This window comes from Pogona vitticeps, chromosome 5, assembly GCF_051106095.1.
Source record: "Pogona vitticeps strain Pit_001003342236 chromosome 5, PviZW2.1, whole genome shotgun sequence".
In the NCBI taxonomy this organism is placed as follows: domain Eukaryota; kingdom Metazoa; phylum Chordata; class Lepidosauria; order Squamata; family Agamidae; genus Pogona; species Pogona vitticeps.
Genome location: NC_135787.1, coordinates 100,799,843 through 100,817,735, shown reverse-complemented (window position 1 = coordinate 100,817,735; position 17,893 = coordinate 100,799,843). Strand labels below are relative to the sequence as shown.

Sequence of the window (17,893 nt, the reverse complement as noted above, 5' to 3'; positions counted from 1 at the left end):
GAGCTTTGCAAGAATTTGCACAATGAATTGGCTCATTAATGCTAGTAAGTTGTTACTATTACCAAACTTGTGGGGTTTGGTAATGAGTTAAAAATATTTTTTAAAGGTATTTTCCTTGCCAAACTTTCTTCTCCTGCAGACTTTCACATTACTCTAAATCTTCCTCTAGATGCTTTCTCACCCACCCTCCAGACCTCATTTTGAGGAGCTGCTGCAGGAAGAGGGAATCAGCCCCCTCCAAATTCCACAGTTCCATTAGATGTCTACTACAGCATCCTGCCTTTCCAAATTCTGCTTCATTATTATTTAATATTTATTTTTGTTGTTTATTTAATTACTGGCAATTTGCCACAGTGAATTAGTTGATATAACTAATGCTCCCATAAATCACCAATAGAATTCCAGTCATTCTTTTATTTAAAAAGGGGGGAAGTGGGGAGAAAAGAAAAAGAATACATCAAAATACAATTAAGCAACAATTATATCTAACAACACAAAGTCTGTTTGAATAAAGATGTTTTTGCCTGTCAGCGAATGGACAACAAAAATTGAAACAGACTGGCTTCCTTGGGAGGAAGTAAGGATCTGGGAGCAGCCACTGAGAAGGCCTATCTCACATTATCATCAGGTGACTCTTCAGGAATGTCAATACAGTGGTGCCCTGCTTGATGACGTTAATCCGTTCCAGGAAAATCGCTGTTAAGCGAAATCATTGTGAGGCGGGGAAAAAAACCATTGGAATGCATTGAAAACCGGTTAATGTGTTCCAATGGGGAAATACCTCATCGTCCAGCTAAGATCGCCATAGAGAACCGCCGATCAGCTGTTTAAAATCACTGTCTTCCGAAGCTTCTGTCCGGAAAACAGCCATTTTGCGATGAGAAGCCATTTTGCGGAGCCGGAAAAAACAGTGTTTTGCGAACAAATGGTTCGCAAAACAGGCACCTAATTGACGTAAAGCGAAAAAAACCATAGAAACCATCGTTTTGCGATCAATATAGCTTGTCATAAAGTGATTTTGTCATCAAGCGGGGCACCACTGTACATAGGGAAATGCCTAAGCCAATGATCTGAAAATCCCAATAGATTAGTATGATAATGTGCTATTTCAAACAGCCTGGTGCCAAGCAATGGACCACCTACTACAATCACAGTTACCTCCAAAGAGGAAGGCAACCAGCCACCATGTGCATAAGTCACTGCCTAGCACAGCCCACAACTCCATCCTGCTGTTGCAAAAAAGAAAGAAAGGAGGTGACATGGTTGTCTGCTGTGTAAGCTCCTGGGAGTGACCACACAGATGTTTAGTAAAGCAACAGGTACCCAAAGAGCAGAAGGAATTGCTAAAAGTAAAACAATGTAAGATAATTATGATACTATGAACTTAATTCTTGATTCAGACTAATAAACCATCATTTGTTGTTAAATGCACTTCATCACAGAAGCCCTAGATATGCATGTTTTCTCTCACTTGCACACAACAGGCTATTCCATTCTTGTCTTAGCAACAAACCACAAATTGTTGATGCATCCAAACTCAATAGCTACATCTGGGTATTTTCTGTGTGTGTTTAGTCGTTTAGTCGTGTCCGACTCTTCGTGACCCCATGGACCAGAGCACGCCAGGCCCTCCTGTCTTCTACTGCCTCCCGGAGTTGTGTCAGGTTCATGTTGGTTGCTTCGCAGACACTGTCCAGCCATCTCATCCTTGGTCGTCCCCTTCTCCTCTTGCCATCACACCTTCCTAACATCAAGGTTTTTTCCAAGGACTCTTTTCTTCTCATGAGATGGCCAAAGTACTGGAGCCTCAGCTTCAGGATCTGTCCTTCAAGTGAGCATTCAGGGTTGATTTCCTTTAGAACTGATAGGTTTGTTCTCCTTGCAGTCCAGGGGATTCTCAAGAGCCTCCTCCAGCACCACAATTCAAAGGCATCAATTCTTCGGCGGTCTGCTTTCTTTATGGTCCAGCTCTCACTTCCATACATCACGACAGGAAAAACCATAGCTTTGACTATTCGGACTTTTGTTGGCAAGGTGATGTCTCTGCTTTTCAAGATGCTGTCAAGATTTGTCATCGCTTTCCTCCCAAGAAGAAGGCGCCTTTTAATTTCAGGGCTGCTGTCTCCATCTGAAGTAATCATGGAGCCCAGGAAGATAAAATTTGACACTGCCTCCATATCTTCCCCTTCTATTTCCCAGGAGGTGATGGGACCAGTGGCCATGATCTTAGTTTTTTTGATGTTGAGTTTCAGACCGTTTTTTGCACTCTCCTCTTTCACTCTCATTACAAGGTTCTTTAATTCCTCCTCACTTTCTGCCATCAGAGTGGTATCATCTGCATATCGGAGGTTGTTGATATTTCTTCCGGCAATCTTAATTCCGGCTTGGGTTTCTTCCAGTCCAGCCTTCCGCATGATGTATTCTGCATATAAGTTAAATAAGCTGGGGGACAATATACAGCCTTGCCGTACTCCTTTCTACAGCTCAATTAACTAACAATAGCTTTTGAAGCTGTGGATGAATGGATCCTAGACATGAGCCTGCTTTAGCAGAGGGATTCTGGCTTTACATTAAGCTAGTGTCTCTCATTAACATCTGTAGTAGCTGTGGAATAGCCATGTCAGCCTGTGCAAGTATTATAGGTGAAAACAAAATAAAGAGTAAAAGAAGACAAAAATGTGGTGGCATTTTGAAGAGTAACTTTTACATTTTTTAATGTGAGCTTTCATTGACAAAAAGTGCACTTGTCCATGAAAGTTCACATTAAAAATATATAAGTTAGTTTTCTAAGTGCCACCACATTTTTGCCCTTTTTACTCTTTATTTTTATTTTTTTTTCACCTATAATCAATAAGATCTGAATCACAAAACTCTAACTGAATGCTGATAACAACACAAGAGCTTTTCTTACTATTACATTTTTCAATCCTGTACTAAGCATTAAAGTTCCTTCGTTTAGAGGCTGACAAAGAACATGTTAATGCAAACAAAAACACTATATAACAGGATGATAGATAAAAAGGGAGGGAAAGAGATCAAGATAACTGCAATCAGCAAAGTACCAGAGGAACTTTCAGAATACCCAGTAAAAAGCAAACTAGTTCAGATATCAAATTGGGATCATCTACTCATATAATTCCCCAGAATGAATGATGCTATGGATGAGCATTCAAAGGAAAGCAGAGCCAGGCTAGCAAAAGATTACCTCTGCTGTTGCAGCTGCTACTAGAAAGGAAAGAAGAAAGAACCAGATACCAAGACCAGATGAAAAAATCTAAATGCAATAAGCCATAATTAGCACGCACTGGGATTCACAAACGAGCTTTCAGCTATAGACATATAACACTAGTTCAAGATTAGCACTACTTGTATGAGCTGGAACAAATCTAGACAAAGTCTCTGGCTTTCATACATGACGCTCCCCCTCCCATTCAGTCAAAATAACCGCTGCCAAGGTGAACTTTCACTCTCCAGGAAAAATGGCCCATCCTTCAGCTAGAACTACAGGCTGTGATTTAAAGCAAACTGTCAATTTCAAAACAAGACAGTTAAAAAACCTAGGTTGAATTTGCTCTTAATCAAAAACTTTGGTTTAAAAAAGCAAGGTTTCCTTGAAAGTGGATATGTAGTAGCAGGAGAGATGTCTGACAATTCATGTTGGCCTGTCCAAAACAAAGTTTGGAAGAGGACTTCTTTTTTATAACTACCATGCTGGTTTAGGTTCTGTCGGAGCAAGAATTCATAAACAAAGAAACAAATCCAAGTCATGTATAGTGTTAAATTCTGGCTTTGTGTTGCAAGCAAACTCTTCAGTGGCTTCATACTGTGTTTTCTGGCACAAAACCTGCTATATTTTAGCATGCAAGGCAATATTTAATGTTAGATACTGTAATATGTAAGCATATTTTAGTCAAGTCTTCTCCACTAAAATTGTTGCCCAAAGCAACAAAAATACAAAGGACTTGAAAGGGTCTCACTCCAAATTGCTACATTCTTCTGTCCATTCTCTTTTGCTTTTCCTTATTCTTTTTAATCTTCCTTTCCCTTTCCCAGAGTTCTCTAAAAAGGTTGGGAGAAACATTTTATAATACAAAATTCTACCATGGAAGATTTTCCCCTTTAGAAATACACAATTTCACAAAATTACTGTATTTTTCTGTTTATAAGATGACCCAATGTATAAGATGAGACCCCCCTTTTCTAACCCCAAATTTGAAAAATTGATCTCTGCTTTCCCTGCCACTTCCTAAACCCGTGGCTTAGCAAAAGGAAGGGAAAAGCAGGGTCAAAGGGCTGCACGATCACTGAGGCAGCAACCAGCGGTGGAGGCAGCAGCAGGAGGTGGAGACTGAGTCAAAGAAGCACCAGGGCTCTGCCACCTCTCGATGCTGCCGATTGACTGCTATCGCCACCGCCCAATCACAAGGAGATGATTGTTGGAGGGGGCAATTGAGCGGCGGTGGCAGCAGTCAAGAGGCGGCTGAACCCAGCTGTTTCTTTGCCTCAGTCTCTGCCTCCTGCTGCAGCCTTCCATGTATAAAACAACCTTCAATTTTTTTCTCTAATTATTTTAGGAAAAAGTGTCACGGAAAAATATGGTAATTACTAGCACAATGAATAAATACAATAAATGTTAAACTGGACAATTGTAATAAATACAATAGTAGCAATATTAAAATAAAATCTGTAATTTATTCACTGTTTCAGGTGACTACTTGTAGAACGGAATATGCCTCTGTGTATAACTCTGCAAACATCTCCCATACAAATCTGCAAATCCCTCCTTCCTCATATTTTGCTCTTGCCTGTTTATGTTTTCTGTCTCCTATGGGAATGTTTACAATAGAACTGAACACCTAACATAGATCATAAACAACATTCCCTCTATTTTTCAGCATTGCTGGGTGAGGTTTCACCCCCCGACACGTGGGGTTCCATCATGACTGGAACCAAAGGAGCTGAAAACAACTGCTGTGAGTGCACAGAGGTGGAATGCTGTACAGGGGGCCGAGTCGTTCACGCAATTGCACACCTTAAAGAGAACCTTGGTCATAAATTACTGCATGTGAGATGTAACCATACACTCAAGACTCGAATTGAATTAAAGTTTTGTATGTTTTACTTATCTATTCTGTATTTCACTCTGTATTTCATTTTATTCCATACGTCTGAAGAAGTGGACTTGATCCACAAAAGCACATGTGAAAATATAATAGTATTTAGGATGCCACTTGTTTTTTGTCCTTTTTTCCTTTGGATTTTGCCTGATTTGCTAAAATTGTTACACTAACAATTTGTACTGCTTTCATTTCCAACTCTCCTTATATTCTAAGGTATCGTCCTGTTGCAGTATGGGTAGTGTTAAAATGAAGGGGGGGAATACTTGGTCTATGGAGTCTGAAAAATAAATTTTTAATTTGCTCTTTATTTTTAATACAGTGGTGCCTCAATTTACGACCATAATCCGTTCCAGAAGATGGACGTAACTCGAAATGGTCGTAAGTTGAAGCACCATTTCCCATAGGAATGCACTGAAATGCAATTAATCCCTTCTAGCCAAACGGGAGGGGGTGTGTGCAAGACCCATTGGAATTGCACAGAAAACAAACAGAGCAGATCGAAAATGCACAGAGAACAAAGAGGGCAGGTTGGAAATGTAAAGAAAACAAAGGAAAAAGCAAGGGAAGCATACAGGACCCATTGGAAATGGGGAACAACCCCAAAAAAGCAACCAAACCCCCAAGACCCATTGGAAATGGGGGAAGCCAAAAAATAAACAAACCCCCCAAGACCCATCAGAAATAGGGGGGAAAACCAACCAACCAACAAACCCCCAAGACCCATCGGAAATGGGAAAAAAACACTCCAAAAAGCAACCAATCCCTCAAAACCCATCAGAAATGGGGGGGGCCAAAAAAACTAAACAACCCCCCAAGACCCATCACAGCACAGAAACATAACCCCCTCAGCTCTAAACCACGCTGCAAAAATACCCAGAACAGTTTTTAAAAAGCAGAAAACAGTACCTTACCTTACCAGGCAGCCTGAAGCCTCCCTGAAAACACATACACACACGCTCACTCAGAAGCAGAAGGAGGCAGTCCGAAGCGTCCTGGGATGCACTCTCTAACTGCTGGGGCGAAAGAGCTACAAAGAAGCAGCCTCGTCACCACCTATAGTTAGAAATTTGAATTTCTCACATTTTTCCCTGCCTTTTCTGTTCGCAAGTGGAAGCTCTGGTCGCAAGTAGAAGTAAAATTTTGCGGCTGGAGTCAAAATCAACTAGACAACACACAACTATTATTTATTATTTTAACAAAATCAGCCATTAAAAATACATGAATGATCAACATGCACAAGGGGACTGGCTGAAAACCTGTTGCTTAGTGCAGTAAGTCACACTAGACTATGCCCATTGAAATCAGTAGGGATTTGGTGAGTTAACTACTCTGCAAGTTCCATTTAAATGGGCCAAAATAACTGTTGGCCACTCAACTACCCACTGTGAAGATTCTGCACAGTACTTTGCAGACAAGACCACTCAGAATCACTCTTGTTTAGATGCCATAGTTGACATTGGTTCTGTGCATATGCCTTTGTATGAGCTACAAAAATGTATGTTTCAGTTGTGCAGCATGAGGATGTGAAAAGGGTGCTTGGAAAGGTGAGAGCCACTATGTGTCTCCAGGACCCTTTTCCTTCCACGCATATAGAAGCAATTAAGGTGGTGGGGGAGGGGGGAACAACTCATTATATAAGGGAAGTGGTGCAGTAAGTCAGGGTACCAGCATACACTACCTAAAGTAGGCAGTAATAAAACCATTGTTAAATAAGCTCTCTTGAATACCACTGGATTTGCCCAGTTAAAGCTGCATCTGTTTCTTGAGATGTCTGATCTGGCAACAGTGACACGTGCCTTAGTTCCCAATCATCTAGATCACTGGTTCTTAACCTTGGGTTACTCAGGAGTTTGGGAGTGCAACTCCCAGAAGCCTTCACCACCAGCTGTGCTGACTGGGGTTTCTGGGAGTTGCAGTTCAAAAGCATCTGAGTAACAAAGGTTAAGAACCACTGATCTAGATCAGTGGTTCTTAACGTGGGCAATAATGCCCCCCAGGGGTCGATTTCATTTTTCAGGGGGGCAGTAGAACGAAAAGGGGCGGTGTGGGGGCGAAAGAACAGAAGGGGGGCGGTAGGGGGGCGCTGGAGTGAGCCAAACCTGTGAAGGCGACTGCAGCCGCAGTGCTGGCAGTAGATCTGGTGCTGCTGCTGCCGCCAGATGATCCAGCTCTTTCTACCTGCCATGTCTTGCCTTTCTTCTTTAGGGCAGCACTGAGTGTGGATCAGGTGGAAGGAAAGGTTCTCTTGGGTCCTCATCCTCGCCCCGTGAAGCGCTGCCTCGCACCCGGGTGGGGAGGGAGACTAGGTAGGTAGGTAGGTAGGTAGCTAGGTAGGTAAGATATCACCTCAGGGAGGGGGGCGATGATAACATCCTCAATGGCTCAAGGGGGCGTTTCTTTCAAAAAGGTTAAGAACCACTGATCTAGATTACTGCAGCTGCCTTTGAAAAATGTTCACGAACTTCAGGTGATTCAAAATGCTGCAACCAGTTTGCTGACTGGCACTGGTTACAGGGACCACCTAATTACCTGCAGAAGTCATAGTCCAAAAAAATCCAAATGACACATACCTATTACATATCATAGGAAGAATCCTGTTGGGAGAAACCATGTGAGAAAGGGGATCCATACAGGTAGTCCCTCCTCTTTAGCAGTCTGTCATGTGCAGTGGTCACAAAATCTGTCATGTGGCCACCTGTGTAATGGACACTCTTCCAAAGAAGAGAACTGTTTGTGCACTTCTCCTTCTGTGTAGTTTCTCCCAAAAGTATTCTGCCCTGTAAGGTTTAGTTCTCAATTCATGTAAGAAAATCTTTTATTTCTGTATCAGTCTCAAAGTTCATCAAGCACAATAGAATCCAAAAAACCACAAAGCCATGAGAACTTCAGACTTGCTTTTTTACAACTCCTACCCCAAACTACCACCAATTACAGTATGTCATAGCATGATATTCAAAATCACACATTCCACTAGGCTAGGACACTCACTCTGAACCTAAGCAGCTTCATCTCTATCTTCTAAGGGGCTACCTAGTCATTCACAAGTAGAATGTTATAGAAATAGTGAACCATAATTGTTCCCAACATTCAATAATCAGTCCTTAAAAACCAAATTCAATTTTTGACTATTACTACTTTGGCTCCATTAATGTTTGTAATCTATCCTTAAAAAGCAAACTATAAGAGAAAAGTGGCTCATCAATACTTCCAGGGCAGCAAATTCTGTACCTCTCTGCAGACACACACACAAACAGAACTGCATAGTCATGGAAATAATAAAAGAAACTTCAAGCCAAAGGACTAGGATAGGAATACTCACTCCTTAAGAGCTCATAATAGCATTAAATCTTTTTTAGTACAGTAGACGTTTACACTGAAACTGTTACATATGTGATACTTATAGCTAGTATTGTAGTGGAAACACTGCATGTAACCAACAGTAACCTAAAAATGTTCTGAATTTGAAGGTAACAACTGCATATTTGTGTAGAATACAAACAATAGCAGGCAGATGTTTTCTTGGGGAAGGGGCCAAAAAAGAGAAGTATTTTCAAAATCAAACCACTGATTCTGAAAAAGCTAAAGGAAGATCTACATACAGAAATCATCTTAAAAAGCTATTTTCTCATCCTTGGTTCCTGGTGGAATATATAGCTTTACTGTTATAAAAATGAAACAAATACAGCTCACAAATTTCAATAATTCATTTACTACAAATGCAAGTTAGAAACCACTTAAGACAGTGGTTCCTAACTTTGATCCCCAGATGTTCTTGGACTACAACTCCAAGAAATCCTGGCCAGCACAGCTAGTAGTGAAGACTTCTGGGAATTTTAAGCCAAGAAGATCTGGAAACCCAATTTTGGGAACAACTGATTTAAGATATTTGCTAGACTAAGGGTTCATCCACATGGTTTTCAACAATTGAAACCTAACGTCCTATAGTTAGGTTCAGAAATAACTGCACACTGAGACAATTTTCATAATTCTATCTCTGTACAATAGACTTGAAATGAAACAACTGAAATGCAACAGAAGTGCAGACTTTCATCTTTAAATCAAGGGGTTGAACAAAAATATTGTATGAAATGTTTGAAAAACAACTATTTTTATACACAGTCCCCTTATTTCAGGGGCCAATATGTGACAAATTAACAGAACCATAATATCTTCATATTTAATACTCTGTCAAGAATCCTTTGCAGGCAATGACTGCTTGAAGTCTGGAACACATGGACAGCACTGGGGTTCCTACTTTGTGGTGTTTTGCCAGGCCTTCACTGCAGCTGTCTTCAATTGTTGTTTATTTATGGGTCTTTTTGCTTTAAGTTTTGTCTTCAGCATGTGAAATGAATGCTTGATCGGGCTGAGATCAGGTGACTGACTTGGCCATTGAAGAACATTCCACTTCTTTGCCTCAAAAAACTCCTAAATTGCTTTTGCAGTATGTTTTGGGTCACTGTTCATCTGTAAAGTGAAGCACTGTCCAATCAACGTCACTGAATTTGGCTCAATCTGAACAGATAATATATCCCTATATACTTCAGAATTTATCTGGCTGCTTGTCTCCTGTCATATAATCAATAAACACTAGTGACCCAGTGCCATTGGAAGCCATGCATGCACATGCCATCATACTGCCTCCACCATGTTTTAAAGATGATGTGGCATGCTTCGGATTATGAGCTGTTCCAAGCCTTCTCTATACTTCCTTCTTCTCACAATTCTGGTACAGGTTGATCACAGTTTCATCTGTCCCAACAAATGCTCTTCTAGAATTGGACTGGCTTTGAAAAATATTTTTTGGCAAAGTCTAATCTGGTCTTTCTGTTCTTGAGGCTTATGAATGGTTTGCACCTTGTCAAGACTTCTCTTTATGGTAGACTTGGGATAATGATATGCCTATTTTCCGGAAAGTGTTCTTCACTTGGCTGGATGTTGTGAAGGGGTTTTTCTTTACCATGGAAAGAATCCTACAATCATCTGCCACTATTGTCTTCTGTGGACATCCAGACCGTGTGTGCGTGTGTGCGTGTGTGTGTGTGTGTGTTTTCTCTCAGAATGTACCAAACTGTTTATTTGGCCACTCCTAATGGTCCTGCTATCTATGATATGGATTTCTGTTTTGTTTTGCAGTCTAAGGTTGGCCTGTTTCACTTGCATTGAGAGCCCCTTTGAACGCATGTTGTGGGGTCATAGCAACAGCTTCCAAATGCAAATGACCATACCTGGAATCAACTCCAGATCTTTTACCTATTTAATTGATGATGAAATAACAAAGAAATAGCCCACGTCTGTCCATTAAACAGCTTGAATCAATTGTCCAATTACTTTTGCCCCTAGAAAAAGAGGGGGCTACACATTAAAAACCTGTAATTCCTAAACCCTTCCTCCAATTTGGATGTGAATACCCTCAAATTAAAGCTGAGAGACTGCACTTTAAGCCCATATTCATTATTTAATTGTAACCTGAATTTGTTTTGCTAAACAGCCAAATTAACAAAACCTGTGTCAGTGACCAGTTATGTTTGGACCTAACTGTACAGGCCAAGATGGGATGTATGATCTCCAGGCTTAAAAGGAAGGTACCTCAAAATGCCAGATGCAGGGGAGGTGTATCAGGAGACAGATATCTAGTTGTCCCGTGTGCTCCCAGAGGCATCTGGTGGGCCCACTGTGAGATACATAAAGCTAGACTAGATGGGCCCTTAGCCTGATCCAGCAGGCCTTTATGTGAAGCTATTCTTTCATCCCAGAGTGCAGGACATGCAACAATGGGCTCATGTTACAGGAAGTTACAGGAAGCCAGATTAGGTTGAATATCAAGAAAAACTTCCTAACTGTTAGAGCAGTTCAACAGTGGAACCAATCACCTTGAGAGGGGGTGAGTGCCCCAATGCTAGAGGCAGTTAAGAGAAACTTAGACAACTACCTGGCAGATATCCTTTGATTTATATTCCTGCATCAAACAGGGGGTTGGACTTGATGGCCTTATAGGCCCCTTTCAACTTCACTATTCTATGCTTCTATTCATTCTAAGATGTTCACCAGAAACCCTTACCTGAATGCCCCTGCCTTCTGAGGGTAAATAAGTGCCTATCTAATGTGGAAGAAAGGAAACTGTGGAAAGATTGCATGTCCTTTATTATCTTTAAGCATCAGAGAAAATGTTGGTACACTTTGCTGCCTTTGACCAATATTTCAATCAATAAGTAAGTAAGTAAGTACATTTTCAATTTTGTTCCTATTTTTATTCTACTAGTTTTTCTCTTCAATCTGATTTTTTTTAATTTTTGGCTTTCTTAAAATTCTTTTAATGTTGATGGCCAGAATATGTATTATTTTCAATGTGATAATTTTTAACTTTTAACTGCCCCAGAATTTTTCTGATGACCAGTGGATATGTTATTGCTTTTGAGCTCTGCATTAAAGCCCATCTTAGATCAGTACTGTATTCCTCTTGAATAGGATTTTTAAAAATAGCGCTTTCTCTGTTTGGAAATTCAGTAACAGAGAAATTTCATTGCCAGTGATTTATTATACTTTCATGTATAATTCAACTGGCATGCTTGTACTTAAAACAGTTACTCTGATTTTTAAAATAAATGTTAAAGGCTTATGACAGAGGCAGATGAAACTCAAGCAGCTGGACAACTAAGGAAGGCCTGGATACAGCATTTGTTTTATTTTATTTTATTAAAAAAAGGTTTACTACACTCTACTGAAAACAAATATCATTATTTTTCCTCATAGGTGCATGCTTTTTCCCTGTAGTATATACCTCTGAGAGCTATTTTTGTAAAATGCATATATTTTTTGTTTCTTCCAGCAATGGCCTGGCATCACAGCTGCACTGCTCATAGCAATAATGTTGCACCAGGATGTAACATAAATATTTGATAGTCCCTTGATGCATGCTTTATGTGAGCAACATTTTTAATAGTGGAAAAAAGGTAAAGACTAACTCTCCGGAGCCTGGTCATGAATTCCAGCTGTGAAACTTTCAATATTTGGGTATATTTCACTTTCCATCCTTACTTTGCTTACATAAAACTTCACATAATCAGAAGGATCCCTATGCAGGATTCCAAAAGGTAATACATAGGAAGACTTGCCTAGTTAATATAAGTTAATTACTGTGTGGCTTTCAGAGGACATAAAGTAAATGACTCTCTTTGCACATTTCTGCTCTTTCAGACCATAAGAATACACCAAAACTGCAGGTATCCAGTATTGGGGTAGGTCTCAGGAAACCTGGGTTCAAATTGGTAAAGCCACTCCTTAAATATCTCACCTTGAAAACCCTGTTAGATTTATTCTGAATTGGTTCCAACTTGACAGAACATCTCTCTCTCCCTCTTACACAAACTGGCATGCAAATGTGACAAACAGTACTTGAACACATGGTTGTCATTACTACCTAACAAATAGTAACTTCTGTCTCACTGCTGTGTAACTGCTGCACACATGAAAACAGACCAAGTCAGTTCGGAGGACAACATGCTCCCTATCTTTGGACAATGACGGTCTACCCAGTGAGCTTCACAGGAAGCAAGAAAGTAGGAACATGCAACTGGTCTCCCAGTCTAATTTCAATGCCCTGTCCATCTCTAACCTATGACAGGCTGGCACCATTCACCAGCAGGCTAACAAATGTACACCACACTTAACCTCACCATACTCAGGCCTATCCCTACTCTGTGCAGGTAATATCTGTTCCTTAGTATTTTTACCAAGCCACACATGCCCTATATTCTTAAATTCCCAACCGACTTGTCGTGTTATTTTCATTACAAAGGAATGAAACAGTACAAGCAGGAATGGTGCTCTCCCACACAATTCCTAGTCATCTGAACAAAACTTGTGCAGGAAAACCAGAGATCAATGTTAGTTACGTGGCTGACTTCATCTTTTTTATTCTTTCAGATAACAATGGGTCAAAAAATAACTATTTCAGCCTGCAATTGGCATGGTTTGCCACCTGATCTGAAAATACGTTATGAGAGTGAATGTCCTTTGGATCCCAGGGATCCAGAACCAATTCCTAACATACAGTAAATCAGGTCCTAGCAGAAACTCCACAGAGACTTCCATGGATTTACCAGGGGCTCCATGAAGTCTGCTCTGCCCCACTATGGGGCTCCTCCACCTTCTCTGAACCCTTCAGTCAGGCTTCAGCAAGAATCAGGGGCACTCCTACTTACTAATTTCAATGGGAAATACGAGGGGAAAGCTAACACACTTTTGCAGAGTAGCAAATACTACCAAAATGCCTACAAAATATCCACAATACCCTTTTCGTTTCTGTGAAAAACTTGCAGAAAACTTAGTGTTTTTATGTAGCTTCCATTAATGGTAAAAAGGTCTGCCCAGGATCAATTACTGGTGGATTGTTGTTTTTGATGCAAGATTTTGCCTTTGGAATTAATGTGGACGGCTATCTGGATAGCTCTGCAGTTTAGGTATCTGGCTGCAGAGCTGAAGGTTGAGACTTTGATTCCCCACCATGCCTCCAGGGAGAACAGTCAGCCTGTGTGTCCTTAGGTAAGCTGTAGAGTCCCAAGGTATCCCCAGAAGAACAAAATGGTGAACCACTTCTGAGTATTGTCTACCTGGAATACCGTTAAAAAGGGTAATCATAAGCCACAATTGACTTGATGGCACATGAAAAAAAATTAAAGTGGAAGAAGAGACATCCAGAACAGACTATACAATAACCATCTCTAGAAACATTTCCCCTATAAAGCATCAGATCTGTGAAAGTTGATAGAAACAGGAAAATTTGCATTACACTTGTGGAGAAATACATACTGTACATTTCTACCAAGATCCTTTGGAGTTTTGCATTTTTTTCTCTTTAACTGTAACGTGAACTAAGTTATGTAATTATGAACAGCACAACAATACTGGAAAAAGCTAATCCAAACATCACTTTTTTTCTCTGAAAATCAGAGATCCAATTAAATCAATTTTCCTTTTAAAAGTGGAATAGCTGGCCTTACATCATGCATATAAATATGTATACTATTTTCCTTGGAGGATGCAATATATGAAACAGATGCCTAGAGTGCGGAGTAGGAGAATACTTTTCCCAGCGATTATCAATCAACTTGCTGTGCAGAGCACCTCCAATCCAGCTTCATACAATTTCATTAAAACAACACAATGTTGGCAGAGGAATCTGTAAAAACTGAGACAGCATTCCTTCTTTTACACAAACACAAAAGCATTATTCTTTTTCTACTGCAATGAAAAGAGATAGCTGTGAGATAGATGTGAACAAAGATTTCTAATAAATGGTATTTGAAGCAGTACAGTAAATCAGGTGTACAGAATCTAATGCCTCTGTTCAGCACTACAAAAAGTATGCATAGGAATATGGTAAGAAATAAATAAGGATACTGTACTGAATAAACACGTATCTTGTCTTTGTTTCTGGTGTGAACAAATATGAATTCAACCAGGCCTTTGAAATAAAAACTTTTCTTTCATTTTGCTCAAAATGAAGTAGAGAACATGACTAAACATTTCTTACCCTATAAAGACGCTCCTTCCTGTACACATGCAAATAAAGAAGCATTTGCATGAGATTCTTGGCTAAAGAACATCAGCCACATTAGAATACTGATTATTTTTCACCCTTTTTCTCAAAAAAAAAAAAAAGGCAGTGTTGTACAGGTCATCTCTGAATAAACCTGATTAGGATCAAAATATAAATTATTACACTTATTTCACTCATCAGAACTCATGTCCAAAACAACTGTATTTCAGATTGGAACCTAAGTCAACTCTTCCAACCCCATAGTCCAGATGTTCTCTCGCCCAGTTAGAAAAGAGTAGCCCATAAGAATTATGGAGGGACTTGATTCAGGGTGGACAGGTAATGGTTCAGTCTGCTGTTATGACCCAAAGCCTACTTGGTACTTGCTTTATTAAATCTTCCAGCCTCATCTTAACCATAGTTGTTCATGCAAGTTTCAATGTGGACTATACTCAAGTATTGCATTTAGGACAACTACAGCATATTAGCACATCCAAATGGAGGTCCGATAGGACTGCAATTCCAGGCATGCTAAATTTGCAGGAAATCCTATTTCTCTCAATAGCAAACTGGCATCCATTGGGCTATTTGCTGGCCAAAAATATTTTTAAAGCACATATTTCTTAACTATTAATCCTTCAGCAACAATTTTTCTAAGTTATGATTCCCCAAGGATCAATAATCTAACTAGGAAGAATACCTGGAAAAAATAATAATAACCATCCATGACATAGAACAGTTTGCAGAAACACCTATGTTGTTCTGGCAAGCTCTCCCTTCTGCAAAATCCTGGCAGTTGGCCTCAATGCTCAAGGATTTGGGGGAAGTTTCCTGAGAGAAAACCCCTGAAAAATAAAATATATAAAGGAGCTCTGCTCCCTTCCAGTGGGCCCCTCCGCTCCCCTCCTCTCCCCAGCAGCCCAGGCAGGCCCTTGTTTCCCTTTCTCTCCCCTCACCTAGACTACAGATGCGAATCTCTACCCCACAACTGGGGGGGAGGGGACGCCCCATTTTTCAAAGAGCTCTTCGGCAACTTTTGGCCTCCTTGCCCGGCCTCTTCTCGCTCTCACCTTTCGTTAGGGAACATAAACCGCAGACTAGGAGACTCCTCAGGACGGCGCCCATCTTCTCTCCTCGGGCTCTCACCGGCGGCGGGGAGGCGAAGGGGAGGAAGGAGAAGGTGGCGGTGGTCGTCGTCGTCGTAGCGGTAGTGGGGCGAGCAGCGGGGAAGGAAAAGGAGGCTGAGGAGAAGACGAAGAGGAGCAGCAGCACCACCACCACCACCTCTGCCGCTCTCTCATACTTTCGAGAGGTTGGGGGCGAGAGAAAGGAAGCAATAACAAAAACAGACTGGGAAAGGAACCACCAGGACGAAGCGGCACCGAAACTGCCCTTTTCTCTTTTGTTTTTGGGCTTTTAAAAAGACTACTTTGCCCTTCGCTCCCTGCCCAGGCAGAAAAAGGAGAGGAGGCCAACCCGTTCCTCCATTTCTGCCTCAGCCACCTCCTGAAACCAAGAGACACGGCGGCGGCGGCAGCAACGGCGGCTCCTGCTGCTGCTGTGGAGGCGAGCCTTCCTTCCCCGCTTATAACTCCTTCCTTCCTTCCTCTCCTTCCTCCTTCCTTTCCAAGGAAGCTCTTCCTCCTCCTCCTCCTCCTCTTCTTCGGAAGACTGAGTGAGTGAGTGTGAGAGAAAAGAGGCGCAGGCACACATTCCGCCCCGGCCTCCTCCCCTCTCCTCGCTCGCCGAATGCAAAAAAAAAAAACCCTCCCACCGCCGCCCTCCTCCTCCTCCTCCTCCTCCTCCTCACGGCCAGCGTAGCCACACATAACAGAGAGCCATATCCCCACGCTCACTCCTTTCTGGCTTCGCCTGTCTGCTCGAAGCAGGCGAGACTCCCCGAGAGAAGTTTGAAACCACCGTCCTTCCCATCTTCCAAAGGGAATGGAAAACAACAACCCCAGTCGCATTCCTGAGGGACTCATTTAACGCCTTCTTTTCTTTCTTTTTTTTAAAATAAATTGATTAGGTTCTCCGCTGCGTAACACCCTGGACCTGAGAACTGTCGGAACTACTTTCAGGAATATAGCGAGAGCAAGCCGCACAGGCACAAAGGCGGCTGAGGCGCCGCTGTTTTTCTCCAGGTGAACGTGTAGCCCTGACTGACGGCGGGAGAGGGAGAGGCCAGCCTGAGGGAAGGGGCGAAGTGTGTGGGGGGGGAGGGCTGGTCATGATTTAATTCCCTTTCTTCCATTGAGATACAGTATTAGCTGTGCACAAGCACTCCGTAGAGGGAGGATGCTGGGAGCCTGGCTGACAGGAATGTAAGGGTCTTACATAATGTAACATACACGAATCTAGAACTAAGTCAATACGTTTCCTTTCTTTCTTCCGTAAGATTTCTGACCGGCCAGTGCAGAATGTTTAGCTCCTTTTGTCGATGAAGAAACATGATTTTTAAAAAAAGATCCTTGGCAGGTTTGCAGATGACATCGAAACACATGCTGTGAAAAGTACAGTATGCGTAAATCTCAACAGAGATTTCAAAATACTTTGGTTCAGCCATCAATCCAAATGAACATTACAACCGAAAAATCAGAAGACCTTGACTTGGAAGGGCGGCAATGAAGGAAAATAGAAAAGATAATCAAGTGCAAAGATGTATCACTTGAGACCAAGTCCATCCAAACTCTTGTATTTCTGATCAGTGGTCGCCATGAATGAGGGTTTTTTAAAATTTCATATGGCATTGAAGAATACATTATTGCATAAGACTTCACAAAATTAAATATGTATAAAATGTAAAACTTTAAAATATTGATTTATTAATTAATTGGTTAATTAATTCATTAACTCACACACATGTATGGGCGTGAAAACTGGATAGTAAAGAAGCTGACGGAAAAAATTGATTTGTTTGAAATGTGGTACTGGAGGAGAGTTTCCAAAACACTCTTTGTTTTAATAGCGGGTGTATTTGCAATTTGCTTGTACAGAACTGAGTAATTTGTACCTTTGAATGAAAGAGTAAGTTTTGCTTCTTTTAAAGTAAGCATGTATAAGACAGAATGTGCAGTAAATGTCACAAATATGCCAACTAGCAATTTTGTATACTAAAGTAAATTATGAACAATATGCTACATGCTAATGGAAGCAATGTGAATGTATGTGTGATAACTTTGGAAACCTGATCAATATACTTAAGACATATTTTCTACCCTTATTTCTGTGT

General features: G+C 41.0%; 1 protein-coding gene and 1 long non-coding RNA gene across 3 annotated transcripts in view; one reads left to right on the top strand and one right to left on the bottom strand.

Annotated features, from left to right (window-relative positions):
• LRP6 (LDL receptor related protein 6) overlaps positions 1–16,503 on the bottom strand; it is a 161,112-nt gene extending 144,609 nt beyond the window's left edge. For both annotated transcript variants that reach the window (XM_020785777.3, XM_073000909.2), the window contains exon 1: positions 15,732–16,503. In XM_020785777.3, the coding sequence (XP_020641436.1) occupies positions 15,732–15,786 (55 nt within the window). In that variant the 5' untranslated portion in view covers positions 15,787–16,503. The remainder of the gene's footprint in view (positions 1–15,731) is intronic.
• A 165-nt stretch (positions 16,504–16,668) lies between these two features.
• Positions 16,669–17,884, top strand: LOC110074997 (uncharacterized). The gene is made up of 2 exons (XR_002299892.3): positions 16,669–16,805; positions 17,060–17,884. It is a non-coding gene; the product is annotated as an uncharacterized LOC110074997 (long non-coding RNA).
• Positions 17,885–17,893: the final 9 nt, after the last annotated feature.